The following is an 18,103-nucleotide window of genomic DNA, read 5'->3' as shown; positions in this document are numbered from 1 at the left end:
TGTTAATCCTGCTTTTGGTGAGTAATCAATAAACTTTGAGAGCTAATTTCTCATATTCGCCTAATCCCAGTATCCTTCTCATTTCCCCCCCCTCAAACCCACCTCCCCGCTCCCCCCGTTTTCTATTTCTGTTGATGGCTCTCTCATTCTCCCTGTCTCCTCAGCTCGAAACCTTGGGGTCATCTTTGACTCTTCTCTCTCTTTCTCTGCTCATATCTAGCAGATTGCCAAGACCTGTCGTTTCTTTCTTTACAACATCCGTAAAATCCAACCCTTTCTTTCCGAGCACTCTACCAAAACCCTCATCCACACCCTTGTCACCTCTCATTTAGACTACTGCAATCTGCTTCTTGCTGGCCTCCCACTTAGTCACCTCTCCCCTCTCCAGTCGGTTCAAAACTCTGCTGCCCGTCTCATCTTCCGCCAGAGTCGCTTTACTCATACTACCCCTCTCCTCAAGACCCTTCACTGGCTCCCTATCCGTTTTCGCATCCTGTTCAAACTTCTTCTACTAACCTATGAATGTACTCACTCTGCTGCTCCCCAGTATCTCTCCACACTCGTCCTTCCCTACACCCCTTCCCGTGCACTTTGCTCCATGGATCAATCCTTCTTATCTGTTCCCTTCTCCACTACTGCCAACTCCAGACTTCGCGCCTTCTGTCTCGCTGCATCCTACGCCTGGAATAAACTTCCTGAGCCCCTACGTCTTGCCCCATCCTTGGCCACCTTTAAATCTAGACTGAAAGCCCACCTCTTTAACATTGCTTTTGACTCGTAACCACTTGTAACCACTCGCCTCCACCTACCCTCCTCTCTTCCTTCCCGTTCACATTAATTGATTTGATTTGCTTACTTTATTTATTTTTTTGTCTATTAGATTGTAAGCTCTTTGAGTAGGGACTGTCTTTCTTCTATGTTTGTGCAGCGCTGCGTACGCCTTGTAGCGCTATAGAAATGCTAAATAGTAGTAGTAGTATCCTTCTGATTATTGACGAGGTCTCATAATTATTATAATGCGTACTTAGGCCCTTTTTTGCCTTTGTAAAAGGGTCCCTGAGTTTTGTCTTCATATGTGACCCTGAATCAGAAGTTAGGCATCTCTACAATTGTAAAACGTGGTGGTATGCTACAAGGACAGAATAAATTGATTGTAACATTAGCACTGACTCATACTGTTCCTGATGACCTGGAGAACTGTAGCAAGAGAGAAACCGCTGTTTCCTTCTCAGTTATACAATCACGTGTGTTTTCTGTGTTTAGTCATTCTGAGATGTTTTTCAAGAAAAGTCACACCAGGCTGGGTGGGAAGTACTGGAAGGTGAAATATGTGGCATACACAGATGAGACCTTTCGGGTGGAGAAGAAGCAGAGCGAGGAAGAAAAGCATCTTGGGATACTTGGTAGGTCTGTGGTTACAAGATAGGGGAGGCCCAAGTAGTTTTATCAATAAATAGGTCTCAAGAAGATGGCCATGCATTGGGCTCGCCTTTCTCCAACTGTCCCATGCTCAGGTTGGGAAATTGTTTGTTTCTGGTGTTCCAGAAGAGAGCAACATCGTGCAAAAAGACCTCAAGCCATTTATGTTTCTCAGGTAAAAAATGACTTCCTGAACCCAGGGAGTTTATTTTAGTAAATCCTTAGATTGACACCTACTGATTAGGATCTTACTGGATCTCGATTCCCAGTAGTATTGTTGACCTTGGAATATCACAGATCTTTTGTGGTCTCATTATTCAACCAGTGCCACGTAAATACTGAGGTTGATGGCTTTGTATTCTGTTTCATGTATGGCCTGGAGACTCAGACATATTCCGTTACTGACTGTCCCTTCCCTTCCTCTTGCGTACAGGCCCAGTCATTAAAGGAGAAGTTGGAGACACCATCCTGGTGATGTTCTACAACAAAGCCTCCAGGCCTTACAGCATGCAGCCACACGGGGTGTTTTACGGAAAGGATTCGGAGGGGACCCTGTACAGTGATGGTTTGCTCCAACTTTTCTTGAATTATCACATGGAAACGTATACGTGAGCTCTAAGCTCAACACTCAGTCCTTGCTCGCTTCAGGCTGGTTTCTTCCCTTTCTCACTTACTTTGGAGTCTCCCAAAGACTCAATGGAGGAGTGGCCTAGTGGCTTGAGCACTGGTCTTGACATCCTGAGTGGCCAGTCAAATCCCACTGCTGCTCCTTGTGATCTTGGGCAAGTCACTTAACCCTCCATTTCCTCAGGTGCAAACTTAGATTGTGAGCCCTCCAGGGGCAGGGAAATACCCAGTGTACCTGAATATAACTCACCTTGAGCTACTGTTGAAAAAGGTGGGAGCAAAATCCAAATAAATAAGGGCCCCTTTTACTAAGCCATGCAAGGCTCTATGTGCGTCCAACACACACCGAAATGAACTTACTGCCTGACTACCTTATGCCTCTTGCAGTAATTTCATTTTTGGCGCATGTCCGCTATGTACATCTGAAAAATATTTTTTATTTTCGGATGCGCGTAGTGGACGTCTGACACGTGTAGGTCGTTACTGCTAGGTTTATGGCTGGCGATAAGGTCAGACACCCAAAATGGACGCGTGGCAATTTTGATTATGCTGCACATCCATTTTCGGCAAAAATTTTAAAAAGGCATTTTTGGTACGTGCGCTGAAAAATATTTCTGCGCGCGCCCAAAACCCGCGCCTACATTATCGAAAGCCACTTTTTACCACGGCTTAGTAAAAGGAGTCCTAAATATATATGGCTTTGAAACAGAGGTGTAGCCAGACTTCAGCGGGAGGGGGGGCCATAGCCCGAGGTGAGGGGGCACATTTTAGGCCCCCCCCACCATGTACCCCTGCCACCTTTGACCCCCCCGGCGCCCCTCCCCTTTCAACCCCCCCTTCCCGCCACCGCTGCTGTCAGGTACCTGTGCTGGCGAGGGTCCCCAACCCCCATCAGCCGAAGTCCTCCTCAGCTGGTCTCTGGGTCGGCGCGCTGCTGCAGCTGTTGTGGAAGCCTAGGATTCAGTTTCTTCTGTGTGAGTCATCCTGCATGTTGAATGTGCAGGACGTCAGGACGACTCACACAGAAACAGAATGGAGGATTAAGTGACTTGCCCAAGGTCAAAAGGAGCTGCAGTGGGAATTCAACCCATGTTGTCAGGATCAAAGCTCGCTTCACTAGCCATTAGGCCACTCCTAGATGTAACCCATGAGTTCTAGGTAGTTTACAATTAAATATAAAGCAAAAAAAGAGATACATAAACCTCAGGAACTATAATTATATCAACTAAATAATAAGGAGAATTATCTATCAAATTTGTTAAAAAGCGTAGTCTTCGGAAGTTTCCGAAAACTGTCATAACTCTTCAAGTTTTCCAATTTTAAAGTAGAGAGGTGTGGTAGCATGGAAAAGAAAATAAGATGATACCTTTTTATTGGACATAAATTAATACATTTCTTGATTAGCTTTCGAAGGCTGTCATTGAGATGTTTCACTTATATATACTGTCATCTACCACATTTGCTTATTTCCGATCTGAGGAAGAAGGGCAACCTTCGAAAGCTAATCAAGAAATGTATTAAGTTATGTCCAATAAAAAAGGTATCATCTTATTTTCTTTTCCATGTTTTATTTTGTTTGATTTCTATAGATTCTACATGGAATGTTGCTATTCCACTAACAACATTCCATGTAGAAGTTGGCCCTTGCGGATCACCTATGTGGCCGTGCAGGACGTCAGACTCACAGAAACAGAAGCCTGCGCAGCCTTCTACATGGAATGTTGCTACTGGAATAGCAACATTCCATGTAGAATCTCCAATAGTAGCAACATTCCATGTAGAATCTCCAATAGTATCTATTTTACTGTCATAGTAATGCTTGAATGTTTTCACTTATATACTCTGTCAGCTAACACATTTGCTTATTTCCGATCTGACAAAGAAGGGCAACCTTCGAAAGGTAATCAAAAAATGTATTAAGTTATGTCCAATAAAAAAGGCACCGTCTTATTTTCTTTTCCATGTTTTATTTTGTTTGATTTCTATTGATAACCAATTTTAAAGCAAATGAGTTCCAAATAAAAGCAGCCTGAGACATCAGTAACTGCTTAAGGGGTATGTTTACTTACGCGCGTTAAACGCTAACGCGCCCATAGGAAATGTATAAGCGTGTTAGCGTTTAACAGGGGAATAGTGGGAGTGCAGCGGGCAGGAAAGAATCTGCTTCTCCCCCCACAGAGACCACCAGGGCCCTTCAGGGAGGACTGGGGCAGCGGGGGGCATGAGCTATGGCGGTAGCGGTTGAAGCAGCGCAGTGGTAGGGAGGGTGTAGGGTGGCATCCGGACATGGAGCCCAGACCACCCTCAGTCCACCTTCACTGCAACATGTACATCTAGGCAGTGTCTTGGTAAAATTGCTTTCTTGTACTTTGTTTGTAGAATTTACTCTTTAAATGTATCCAGTCTGTCTTGAAAGCTAAGACTCATCGATGGAGGTGAAAACAGACCCTCTCATGATGGCTCCTCTAGGTTTCCGTTGTACAGAACTGCCGGCACTGGAACTGTGTCCCTCATGTCTGAGGAAATGTACCTTGTTCGATGCAAGTTAGTTCCTACAGGGGGACTGATGGAATAAACTCTCTTTACGTTTGAACAGGGCCGCCGAGAGCCGGAGCCGGGCCCGGGACAAGGCCGCCCCCGGGCCCCACCCACCCGAGGTCGCCGCCCACCCGAGATCGCCGGGCCCCCCCCCGCCGCCCACCCACCCGAGGTCGCCGGGCTCCTCTCCACCCGCTATCGGGCCGGGCCCTCGGAACTAACCTTAAGTCTCCTTTCACTGTGCAGCAAGCAGCGGCAGGGCAGACCTCTCCTCCTTCCTTCCGTTCCCCGCCCTCGCAGACGTTACGTCAGGGGAGGGCGGGACATGGAAGGAAGGAGTGGCCTGACCTGCTGCTGCTTGCTGCGAAGTGAAAGGAGGCTTAAGGTTAGTTCTGGGAGTGACGGAGGGCGGGCCAGGCGGCGGCGCCGGGCCCCCCTGGAGGCCCGGACCCCGGGACTTTTGTCCCCACTGTCCCCCCCTCTCGGCGGCCCTGCGTTTGAAAGACATCAGGAAGCCTGTTCCTCCAGCACAAACAGAGTAGATTTGTCACTTGGCTAGCTGTAAAACCCAAGGTTAAAGGCTTATGGGCTTATGCCTCTAAGGCGTTTACTGAATTCAGGTTCTGAAATTGATTTTAATGGTTGTGAGGATTTACTCTTGTGGGCAGTAAATTTTTTTTAAACCTTTCATTTCTCTGGCTGAGATAGACACAGCTGGCAACATTAAAATGGAGGCACAGCTAACATTAATAAGATAGAAGAGAAATTTGGGGAACCCTGGCAATGGCAGCCCTTGAGAAATGCCCTTGTTCTCACCTCAGGTCTACCAGGCCGAAATGTTTCTGTCCAGCCTCTGCAGAGGTTCACCTACCGCTGGACTGTCCCTCCGCATGTGGGACCCACAGAAAGTGACCCGCCTTGCTTGACCTGGATGTATTACTCCGCGGTGGATCCTATCAGAGACACCAATGCTGGATTGGTGGGGCCACTGGTCACCTGCAAAACTGGAACCCTCCATGACGATGGAAGACAGGTAAATAGCACATTTATTGATGACATCAGTAATAAATAGAAGTAAGACTAAATATAGAAATGAAAATAAGATGATGCCTCTCGACCACCTCTTTATTCACTATATTATAACTGTATCCATTCTATGTTATTTTGTAAACATGAAATACTATCCAGCTTATAATCGAAAGAGAAAAACGCCTAGATTTCGACCCAAATCGGGAGATGGGCGTTTTTCTCGCAAAGGCGCCCAAATCGGTATAATCGAAAGCCGATTTTGGGCGTTTCCAACTGCACTCCGTTGCGGAAACGAATAAAGTTGACGGGGGCATGTCGGAGGCGTGTCAGAGGCGGGACTGGGATGTGGTTATCAGCCGAGGAGAGATTGGCATCTGTAGCTGATAATCGGAAAAAAAAAGGCGTTTTTACCGCGATTTTGGGTCACTTTTTTTGGACCCTTTTTTTTTTCACGAACAAGTCCAAAAAAAGTGCCCCAACTGTCCAGATGATCACTGGAGGGAATCGGGGATGACGTCCCGGGACTCCCCCAGTGGTCACTAACTCCATCCCACCAACCCCCCCCCCCCCCCACTTTAAAAACTTTTTCACAGCCTGTATGCCAGCCTCAAATGCCGTACCCACCTCCATGACAGCAGAATGTGTTGTATCCTCCGACAGCCTTTCCCTGGTTGCGATGTGGCTCTTGGGTGAGTGTGACACCTTTTCTGTTAGGTGCACTGCAGAGTCACATCAGCAATGCATTGTGGTGGGTGTAGGGTAATGGGCTCTACTCCCATGGTGCTTTTCCCCCTGCTAACTGGGTCAGAGTGTGTCCAGTTTTGTTTCCGGTAGTCCATGAGGTAGTGGCCATTTTTGTAAGCCAGTTTTAGTTCCCTTTCCTGTGTTAGCCACGTTAGACAACTTAGTTCTTACCTTGAATGTGACTAAAAGAGGGCATTGTACAGCATTCTGCCAGCTCTGACCTACTGCTAATCTCAGTACCAGGGAGACTCTTTACCAGTGGGGCACAACCTCTGATCTGCAGTTAACTGTGAGTAAACGTGCTTATTCAAATAAAGGACTTTTTCAAAGAGATTAGTCTTCAGGTGTCAACTGGTGTGCCAAGGTTACACAGCAGCAACAAGTCCTAGAGGCCTGCGTGTATGCAGGTCCCTGGAGCACTTTTAGTGGGTACCGCAGTGCACTTCAGGCAGGTGGACCCAGGCCCCCCCCCCCCACCTGCAACACTTGTGCTGGTAAATGGGAGGCCTCCAAAACCCACTGTACCCACATGTAGGTGCCCCCTTCACCCCTAACAGCTATGGTAGTGTTGTACATTTGTGGGTAGTGGGTTTTGGGGGAGGGGGGTTGGGTGCTCAGCACCCGTGGTAAGGGAGCTATGCATGTGGGAGCTTTTTCTGAAGTCCACCGCACTGACCTAGGGTGCCCAGTTGGTGTCCTGGCATGTCAGGGGGGGCGAGTGTACTACCAATCGTGGCCCCTCCCACCACCAAATGGCTCGGATTAGGACGTTTTTGAGCTGGGCGTTTTTAGTTTCCATTATTGCTAAAAAAAAAAAACAAACGCCCAGCTCAAAAACGTCCATTTTTTCGAAAATACGGTTCGGCCCGCCCCTTCACGGACCCGTTCTCGGAGATAAACGCCCATGGAGATAGGCGTTTGCATTCGATTATGCCCCTCCACGTAAGCCGCACTGAACCTGCTATAAGCGGGAAAGCGCAGGGTATAAGCGTTATAAATAAATAAATAAATTGAACGAACAATACATTTTTTTAATTAGCTTTTCAAGGTAACCCTTCTTCTGACATTGCAAATTGCACATTTGGAACCAAATTCTATAAATAGCACTGAAAAATCGGCGCCAACCTCCCCCCCCCCCCCCCACACACACATTAACTGCTATTCTATAGGAGGTGCTGCAAGTTAGGTGCTGTATACAGAAGAGTGCTAAGTGCCAGAATCGGCGCCTAACTTTGGGCGTGAGGGTTTTGCACCAAGTAAACCCAGTGCTAAATCCTCTCGCCTGAATTAAGCGATCACCCGTATTCTATAACAGCGCACATAAATTGGAGGAACGGCCCTGATCCTCCCACGGCTGTGCCCCCCTTTTGGAACTGTGCATAAAATTTACACGCGGCACCCTGTGACTAAAATTGCATGCGTACATTTTAATTAATACCAATTAGTGCCAATAATTGATCATTGATACTCTATTATCGGCACTGATCGGCTTGTTTTTCAATTACATTGGGAAAGTGCAATTTTAGGTGCGATTTAGAGAACTCAGGGGTATGTTCTGAGCCTAAACAAGAGAAACAGGAAAGAGGAAGCTGTTCTTTCCCATTTTTTTTTTTTACCTCCAGAAAGGCGTGGACAAGGAGTTCTATCTCCTCTACACCATCTTTGATGAGAACCTCAGTTGGTTGATTGACCTGAATATTATGTATGCTGCGTTGGATCGGAAAACTGCCCCCAACGATGAAGAATTCCAGAAGTCCAATAGGATGTACTGTATGCTGATTTATATTTACCTTCTTATATTTTATTCTCAATCTGGGGTCCCTCCTTCTATCTTAATGCTCACTGGTTGACCACTGTCTACGAGCCCTGGTTCTTCTCCATAGCCTTTAAGCATCTGCTACTTATCACTGGGAGGTGGGGCTGGTGTTTGGGAGGCGGGGCTAGTGCTGGGCAAGACTTCTACGGTCTGTGCCCTGAAAATGGCAGATACAAATCAAGGTAAGGTATACACAAGAAGTAGCACATATGAGTTTACCTTGTTGGGCAGACTAGATGGACCGTGCAGGTCTTTTTCTGCCATCATCTACTATGTTACTATGTTACTGTCACAGAGATCATAGAAACATAGAAACATGACTGCAGATAAAGGCCATATGACCCATCCAGTCTGCCCATCCTCTGTAATCCCTAATTCTTCCTGTTCCTAAGTGATCCCACATGCTTGTCCCATGCCTTTTTAAATTCTGGAACAGTCCTCAACTCCACCACCTCCACCGGGAGGCCATTCCACGCCTCCACCACCCTTTCTGTAAAATAATACTTCCTTAGGTTACTCCTAAGATCATCCCTTTAATTCTCGAAAGCTGTTCACCCAAATTGCCAACTAACATGCAAATTTGTGTGCATAACTTAGAGAACAAAGTGATTGGCATACGTAACTTAAAAGATTAATTAGATGCTAATTGGCCTTAACAACGCCCTTAGGGGTCCTTTTACTAAGCTGTGGTAAAAAGTGGTCTGTGCTAGTTTGGATAAGTGAAATTATTTTATTTAGATTTTGCTCAAGGTGAGTTACATTAGGTACTCTGGATATTTTTCTGTCCCAGGAGGGTTCACAATTTAAGTTTGTACCTGAGGCAATGGAGGGTTAAGTGACTTGCCCAATATCACACAAGGAGCAGCGGTGGGATTTGAACTGGCCACCTCTGGATTGCAAGACCGGTGCTCTAATCACCAGGCCACTCCTCCAGCAAGCGCTGGAGCATTTTTTACCATGGTGGGTAAAAAGGCCTTTTATTAATGGGGCGGTAAATGGCGGTGCGCTAATATTAAAAGTAGTGTGCGGAAATTTACTCCCTGAACCCTTAACACCACCTATTTACTCAGCGGTAAGGGCTCACACGCTTACTCCTGCGGTAATCAGACCGGCCGTTAACGTGGCCACGCTGCTGATTACCGCTGGGAACATCCCCCATGGTAGAAAATAGCAAATGATTTTCTAGCACGGGAAATAGTGCATGGTAAGTTCAACCTTATTATCCTTGACCAGTACAGCTTGAAAATCCTGAAGACGTGTAGTGTTACCTTAATGTTACCCTTGTCGAAGAATCTAACTGACGCTAGTTTCTTGGCACAGCTTGATTAAATTCTTTCACTTAATTATGTCTAATTCTGTACTGAGTTATCTATCTATCTATGGAAAATACTGGATTGTTCTTCTCTTGATGTTTGTTACTTCTGAGCCACATTGAATTTGATCTTGTTTGGGATAATATGGGATAAAGATGTCATAAATCAATCAATACCGATCAATAAACAATTTGCTCTAAATCTTGACTTTTACCCAGACCATTATATATGATATAAAACTTAAAAAAGGAAACCTCAACAGCAGTGGCGTAGCAAGGGGGGGGGGGGGGGGGCGGGAGGGGCGGTCCGCCCCGGGTGTCAGTTCAGGGGGGTGCTCCCTGCCAGCTCCCCCCCCCCGGCGCATCGACACCCTCCCCCCGACCAGCTCCCGCACCCTACCTTTAAAAAGAATATCGGAATCCGAGGCGAGGCGCAGCGCCTGCCCTGCACGTAAAAGAAATGTGGACCGTCGGGCCTTCCCTCGCTCTAATTGTCCCGCCCTTGCGGAAATAGGAAGTTGCGTCAGCGGAGGGTGGGACAGATAGAGCGAGGGAAGGCCCGACGGTCCACATTTCTTTTACGTGCAGGGCAGGCGCAAGGCGCTGTGCCTCGCCTCGGCTTCCGATATTCTTTTTAAAGGTAGGGTGCGGGAGCTGGTCGGGGGGCAAGGGGGGTGTCGATGCACTGAGGGGGGGGGGGATGTCATCGTGCTGCACCCGGGGGGGGGGGTGCAATGGCGAACCGCCCTGGGTGGCAGCCCCCCCCTGTTACGCCACTGCTTAACAGCCCGGGGTGCCTACAGAGATGGTCTCCTCTTATCACAGGTTTTAATAATCTTCTGAAACCAAGTGCAAAGGAAAACAGCTCCCTAATGGAGAAAAAACCTTTGCAGCCAAAAAAAAGAAAACCAGAGGAAAATATTCAAATACTTAGTAACATACATAGTAGATGATGGCAGAAAAAGACCTGCACGGTCCATCCAGTCTGCCCAACAAGATAAACTCATATGTGCTACTTCTTGTGTATACCTTACCTTGATTTGTATCTGCCATTTTCAGGACATAGACCGTAGAAGTCTTGCCCAGAACTAGCCCCACCACCCAAACACCAGCCCCGCCTCCCAATCTCGGCTAAGCTCCTGAGGATCCCTTCCTTCTGCACAGGATTCCTTTATGTTTATCCCACGCATGCTTGAATTCCGCTACCGTTTTCATCTCCACCACCTCCCGCGGGAGGGCATTCCAAGTAATAATGTGTTGGGTTAATGTCAGCACAGTACTGATAAAGACCTGAATGGTCCATCCAGTCTGCCCAACAACCATGGTCTTTCTTTGGTGTTTCTGGGACATGGACCATAGAAGTACGCCTGGCTCTGTTCTTATGTTCCAACTACTGGAGTTGCCTTCAAAGCCCATTCCAGCCTATCCAAATCTGTCTTGTCATTTGTGGGACAAAGTCCGTAAAAGTCTGCCCGGCACTGCCCTCATGTTCCCAACCACTGGAGTCCAGCCCATCCTAAACCCGATCGCCATATGCGGGACTTAGACCGTACAAGTTATTCAAAGTCGTTAACTCGTGACAGGATAGTGAAAAATTACAGATGGACCTTACGAGACTGGGAGACTGGGCGGCTAGATGGCAGATGATGTTTAATGTGAGCAAGTGCAAGGTGATGCATGTGGGAAAAAAGAACCCGAATTATAGCTACGTCATGCAAGGTTCCACGTTAGGAGTTACGGACCAAGAAAGGGATCTGGGTGTCGTCGTCGATAACACGCTGAAACCTTCTGCTCAGTGTGCTGCTGCGGCAAAGAAAGCGAATAGAATATTGGGTATTATTAGGAAAGGTATAGAAAACAGGTGTGAGGATGTTATAATGCCGTTATATCGCTCCATGGTGCAACTGCACCTTGAGTATTGTGTTCAATTCTGGTCGCCGCATCTCAAGAAAGATATAGTGGAATTGGAAAAGGTGCAGCGAAGGGCAACTAAAATGATAGCGGGGATGGGACGACTTCCCTATGAAGAAAGACTAAGGAGGCTAGGGCTTTTCAGCTTGGAGAAGAGACGGCTGAGGGGAGACATGATAGAGGTATATAAAATAATGAGTGGAGTGGAACAGATGGATGTGAAGCGTCTGTTCACGCTTTCCAAAAATACTAGGACTAGGGGGCATGCGATGAAACTACAGAGTAGTAAATTTAAAACAAATCGGAGAAAATTTTCTTCACCCAACGTGTAATTAAACTCTGGAATTCGTTGCCGGAGAAAGTGGAGAAGGCAGTTAGCTTAGCAGAGTTTAAAAAGGGGTTGGACGGTTTCCTAAAGGACAAGTCCATAAACCACTACTAAATGGACTTGGGAAAAATCCACAATTCCAGGAATAACATGTATAGAATGTTTGTACGTTTGGGAAGCTCGCCAGGTGCCCTTGGCCTGGATTGGCCGCTGTCGTGGACAGGATGCTGTGCTCGATGGACCCTTGGTCTTTTCCCAGTATGGCATTACTTATGTACTTATGTACTTATAAGCCAACCTAGCACCGGGCTTAATTGATGCAGCCACAGTTACCATCTAAGTACCACTTGACATGAAAACACATATGTGACTCTTTAAGTTTTGTTTTTGATATCATTCATTTTCTAATTAGAGATCCTCTGTGTTCCTCTCACTCCTTTTTGAATTCTGCCACAGTTTGTTTTTCCCACCATCTCCCTCAGGAAGTCATTCCAGGCTAATGAGTTGGTAAATCTATAAGCAAAAAGATCAAGAGGGTGACCTTTCGAACGAGAGACAGGAGTGTGTGGGTGTAAGAAATTCCAGGAGGATAAGAAATTCAAAAAGTCTTTTTTTGTTGGGGTTTGCTAGGTTAATATCTCCTAATTTGGATGATTGACACAGATATTTGAAATAAAAGCAAGGAGGTCATCCTCTGCCAGATGCCAATTTCCAGGTAACGATAAAATAGGCAAATAGAAAGTTGTTCTGATACAGTAGTGTCAGTAACATTGCAAGCAAGTATAAACAAGATTGACTTGTCACCCAATCAGTGGCGTACCAAGGGGGGGGGGGCGGTCCACCCCGGGTGCACGCCGCTGGGGGGTGCCGCGGTGCGTGCCTGCTGCGAGAGTTCGCTAACTTCTCTCGTTCGCTGCAGCTCCCTCTGCCCCGGAACAGGTTACTTCCTGTTCCGGGGCAGAGGGAGCTGCAGCGAACGAGCAAAGTTAGTAAACTCGCAGCAGGCGCGCGCTGCGGCACCCTCCCAGTGGCATGCACCCGGGGGGGCTCTTTTGCAGAGGGGGTCTGCGCTGCACCCGGGGGGCGGGGTGCCGCCCCGGGTGTCCGCCCCCCTAGGAACGCCACTGCAACCAATTAAGTCCCAGACACAGATCAGGTATGTGTGCCAATTTATGCACAGAAATATAATTGCCATATATAGAATCCGGGGTATATGGGACAAACCCAGCCCGAGTGTCATCCCCTCTCCTCCATAAGTGGTTTAAACTATGCATGTTATTTCGCCTGAAATCTCTTTGCTTTGCACCTGCTTTCAAAGGCTAATTCCACAAGGAGCTTCCCTTTAAAACTGAGCCTCCTGTGGAGTTTCAAAATTGCCCTCCAAGTGTCTGAAGGCAGTGAAAGATAACGGGAACTAGGTGGGCATCGATCAGTCCAGATTTTTTAATTGCACACCAAAGCATTCTGGGATCTGTAATCTTGCATTTTCTAATTTAAAAAAAAGGCATTGTAAATTGCAAATACTTTGGGAGCTAAGATTGTTGAAAACGTTTCTGGTATCCTAGGAGCCATCTGGTCACCCTAAAATAGTTTTTCCTGCCTAGTTGTACTTTAACGCCTACCAGACAATAATTCAATACTGACATCTCTGTGCGTAACAGTAAGCCGCAGATATTCATGGCGTGTGTTTGTGTTTCCTTTGCAGCAATGAATGGCTTCATGTTCTCTAACTTGCCAGGACTGGAAATGTGCAGAGGAGATCGTGTATCCTGGCACCTGCTGGGCCTGGGCTCCGAGATGGACGTGCACACCCCTCTGTTTCAGGGTAACACTGTCCAGCTGGGTGGAAAGCGGAAGGACAGCACTGCTCTCTTCCCTCATGTGTTTGCCACTGTCTTCATGCAGCCGGATCAGACAGGTAGACATAACAGCATAGGCTTCCCCCCCCCCCCCCCCCCCAAGCAGTAACTGGGGAAGTCCCCTAGCCTGGTCCAGTGAAGCATTATTGTTAATGTACTTATTTAATTCATTGACAATTTTATAGATCACCTATCTGATAAAAAAAACTGATCTAGATGATTAACTGCAATGCACAGTCAAAATACGACAAACATGCAATTAAAAGATAACACTAGATGATCCTTAAAAAGTACATGCCATACTGGGAAAGACCAAAGGTCCATCCAGCCCAGCATCCTGTTTCCAAACAGTGGCCAATCCAGGTCACAAACACCCGGCAAGATCCCAAAAATGTACAAAACATTTTATACTGCTTATCCCAGAAATAGTGGATTTTCCCCAAGTCCATTGAATAACGGTCTATGGACTTTTCCTTTAGGAAGCCGTTCAAACCTTTTTTAAACTCCGCTAAGCTAACCGCCTTTACAACATAAAATGCTACCCGTAAGCCAGTGCAAACAAACGGGCTTTTCAACAGCTTGTGAAATTTCATGTAATATCTCTTACCTTGCTGTTGGTTACCTGCTTTTTTCTGTAATCTAAGCAGGTGATAAAGTCATCATTCATGATACAAATAAATACATAACTCAAATTATCATCACATGTATAGCGGACTTATAAGGACCCTGTTTACTATGTCCTAGGGTTTACTAAGGTGCGCTAATTTTTTTAGCATGCACTAAAAACATTAGCGCACCTTAGTAAACAGGGTCCTTGGGTGAGCAGCTGTGTCTCAGGCCCAGTTCATATTTACTAGGGATGTACTTTGTTAGTGAGGAGTCAGCCTTAAACATTTTAGTGTGTGTTAAATTGATTTAATATTCACTAAATGATGAATTAACATGTTTTACATCAATTAGTGTACATTGTAAAGCTACAACATGTGTTAAATTTCCATTAAAGCACATATGTGAAATGACCTAAAATACATTAAAAAATCTTGGAAAAAAAAGACAAATGAATTGAAAATAAACCTAATGCTTACTGGAGTGGATATGGATAGCTGAATTTTGAGCCTAGTATAACACAGACTTCTCAAAAGATGCTAATTTCTGTGGCAGTCTGTCCTGACTCAGCAGAAATTGTCAGGTAAGGGAACGGACCGTCCTGTGGGAGTCTTGAAAAAAAAATGTCACAAGTCGTATTTGGATTGAATGGCCAAGCCGCAGACTACATCCAGCAGGTTCTGGTTTCCAGAGACAACCAGAATCCTTTTTAACACAGGATGACGGCAGAGTTTATCTGAAGAATCAGGTCCCACTCTTTTTCTTCCCTGACTCTCATAATGAATGTATCACTGGCAAATATTTAAAGCTTGGGTTGGGGAACCAAGAGTGAGCACAGATTTATCGGAGACTGCTTTTGAGTGACATAATTCTGGCTTACCCCTGCATTTCCAGAGTAAGAACCTGGCAGGGCCAATCTGTGTGCCATGTTGGAGTGGGAGCTACACCCCTAAGTCCACAGTGGCTGTGGGCTTACAGAAAGCGGCAAGCACTACAGGGGGATTAGACATCACTATAGCCTTGTGGAAGATTCAATTGTACGTTGCAGGGCTTCTTAGCGATTGGGGGGAGACACATTAGCTAATTCCCTTGGAAAATTAGTCACAGTGTAGAGAAGTAATTTATTATCATTGTAAGTTGCTTTGAGACTTTTTTTTTGAAAGAGATGAAATATAAGGAGTGGTAGTTTGAATATTTACATTGCCACCGGCCTCCCTTGTACAGGGTTATTTTCTTCCCCTTTGTTGCAGGCACTTTCGAGATAAGTTGTCAAACCAGCAGCCATTTTCTGGATGGGATGAAGCAGCAATACACGGTTTCCCCTTGCCGTCCAGATGCGGAAAGTGCGAGTTGGCACTACGAGGCCGTGCGGATGCACTATATCATGGCGGAGGAGGTGGAGTGGGACTACTGTCCAGACAAGAGCTGGAAGTTAGCACAACGCAAGAGTTCTGGGATGGAGAGGTAAAGCAGCTCTATGGACACAGCTCAGGGACCACTGGGATCTTCAGAAATGAATTCCCAAGTGGATCCAGGACCTCGGACAGCAGAATTTATATATCACTATTACCAATAGGAAGACAAAATGGAGGCAATTCTACAACTAGACACCTCCATTAGGTGCTCTGAGGGTGGGCTATAGAAGCCAATTCTATAACAAAAACTAGGGACCCAGGTTACATTATAGAATACTAGTAGAACTTAGCTTCACCTTACCTTATTTATTTATGTATTTATTTATGTATTTATGTATTTATTTACTGGGATTTATTAACAGCCTTTATGAAGACATTACAGAACACTAGTATAACCCAGTATTAGCATACCAAGTGCTTTTTTTGTAGGAAAAAAGGTACTAATACTCATACAGGGCAACCTTAGGGGTGGGGTCACTATGGCTCCACCCCTATAGTAGCCTAGCCACATAAATCTCTCCACTACCAAGTACACTGTAAAATAATACAAAACCTCTCCTCTGCCTCCAGGTCCCACATTTCTCTCCCCCTCTCTCTCCCTCCCCTCCACCTTTGGGTCACATATCTCTCCCCCCTCCCCAAGTCCAACATCTCGCTCCCTTTTTATCCCCACAAGTGCATTATCTCTCCCTCCCCTCAGATGCATCATCTTTGCCGCCATCCCCTCTTCTCCCCAGTCTACCATCTTTGCCCCCTCATCTCCAGCAAGCTATCATCTCTACCCCGCCCTCTGCCCCCATGACTCCACCATCTCTGCCTCTTCCCTCTGCTTCCTCCATCTCTGCACCTTCAACTCCACCATCTAAATCCCTCCCCCCAGTCCAACATCTCCCCCTCCAGGATCAACATCTCCGTCCCCTCCTTCTCTAGGGTCCAACACCTCTTTCTCTCTTTCTCCCTCCCTTCAAACCTGGATCCAACAACAGCTTTCCAAGACCAACATCTCCCCCCTTTCCCCTCCATTTCTGGGCCCTGGACTCCCCTCTTTCTCACCTTCTCCCCTTCCTCGCTCTGGCATCTCCAGTCTCCGAAACCACCCCCCACTCATCATGTACCTTAAAATGTCCTTTTCTCCATGCATGAGCACTGGCAGCTACATAGGACATCTATCGCTGATTCTGGAACTTCTTTCTGCTACTGTGTGCCCTAGAAGAAGCAGAAAGCTATGATAGAAGGGGGCAGGTGGGCCCAGGAATGGAGGGGAAAGAGGGGGAGATGCTGGTCTTGTAAAGCTGTTGTTGGATTCAGGTTTGAAGGGAGAGAGAAAGAGAGAAATAGGTGTTGGACCGTAGAGGAGGGGACGGAGATGTTGATCTCAGGGGGGGGGGGGAGATGTTGGACCGGGCAGAGAGAAGTTTCCGTACCAGCAGTAAACAGCCTATGTAGCTGTCAGTGCCCCTGCATGGAGAAAAGGACTCTTTGAGGTACATGACGGGGGGGGGGGGGGGGGGGAGAGGGGTCATAGATGGGAGATGCTGGAGCATGGAAAGGGAGAGGGGGAGAGAGAGGGGGAGTCCCAGACCTGGGTTCAGTTAAATACCTTTGACTATAAGGGGTTTGTTCCAGGGTTCCTTTACAGAACACTGGCAGAACCCGGTATCAGCTTACCTAAGCTTTAGCTGCCCACACTTACACCAGCCAGAGATGAGACATCAGTGTCATCAGTGTAACTCACCCTGAGCTACTACTGAAAAGGTGTGAGCAAAGTCCAAATAAATATATACAATAAATGTGCCAAGGATCTGCATAATTTGCAGTATTCTGTAAGTTACGTCCAGGAGCGGAGCTTCGCCTATGTCTCCTCTTGCTCCTCCCCTCTGTAGGCCTCCCTTGCAAATACATATTATCTAAGTTAAGTGGGTGCTTGCTGAAAAGCGCCTAGATAGCCTGCCAGCAATTATGCAGGTATTACGCACAATATTCTGAACATTAACACACCTAACATTGGACGCTCCATGGTGCGACCGCACCTTGAGTATTGTGTTCAATTCTGGTCGCCGCATCTCAAGAAAGATATAGTAGAATTGGAAAAGGTGCAGCGAAGGGCGACTAAAATGATAGCGGGGATGGGACGACTTCCCTATGAAGAAAGACTAAGGAGGCTAGGGCTATACAGCTTGGAGAAGAGACGGCTGAGGGGAGACATGATAGAGGTATATAAAATAATGAGTGGAGTGGAACAGGTGGATGTGAAGCTTCTGTTCACGCTTTCCAAAAATACTAGGACTAGGGGGCATGCGATGAAACTACAGTGTAGTAAATTTAAAACAAATCGGAGAAAATTTTTCTTCACCCAACGTGTAATTAAATTCTGGAACTCTGCCGGAAAATGTGGTGAAGGCGGTTAGCTTAGCAGAGTTTAAAAAGGGGTTGGACGGTTTCCTAAAGGACAAATCCATAAACCGCTACTAAACGGACTTGGAAAAATCCAAAATCCCA

General features: G+C 46.5%; 1 protein-coding gene across 1 annotated transcript in view; it reads left to right on the top strand.

The window, feature by feature from the left end:
• Positions 1 to 18,103, top strand: part of HEPH (hephaestin) — a 93,876-nt gene that overhangs the window by 27,866 nt on the left and 47,907 nt on the right. Inside the window, 6 exon segments of the mRNA XM_030210270.1 lie at positions 1,264 to 1,403; positions 1,853 to 1,984; positions 5,406 to 5,617; positions 7,980 to 8,127; positions 13,430 to 13,642; positions 15,440 to 15,653. Coding sequence (XP_030066130.1) covers positions 1,264 to 1,403; positions 1,853 to 1,984; positions 5,406 to 5,617; positions 7,980 to 8,127; positions 13,430 to 13,642; positions 15,440 to 15,653 — 1,059 coding nt within the window.

Source organism: Microcaecilia unicolor, chromosome 7 (assembly GCF_901765095.1).
Source record: "Microcaecilia unicolor chromosome 7, aMicUni1.1, whole genome shotgun sequence".
Classification (NCBI taxonomy): Eukaryota; Metazoa; Chordata; class Amphibia; order Gymnophiona; family Siphonopidae; genus Microcaecilia; species Microcaecilia unicolor.
Note: the sequence above shows the minus strand (reverse complement) of the source record. Positions and strands in the feature narration are given on the sequence as shown.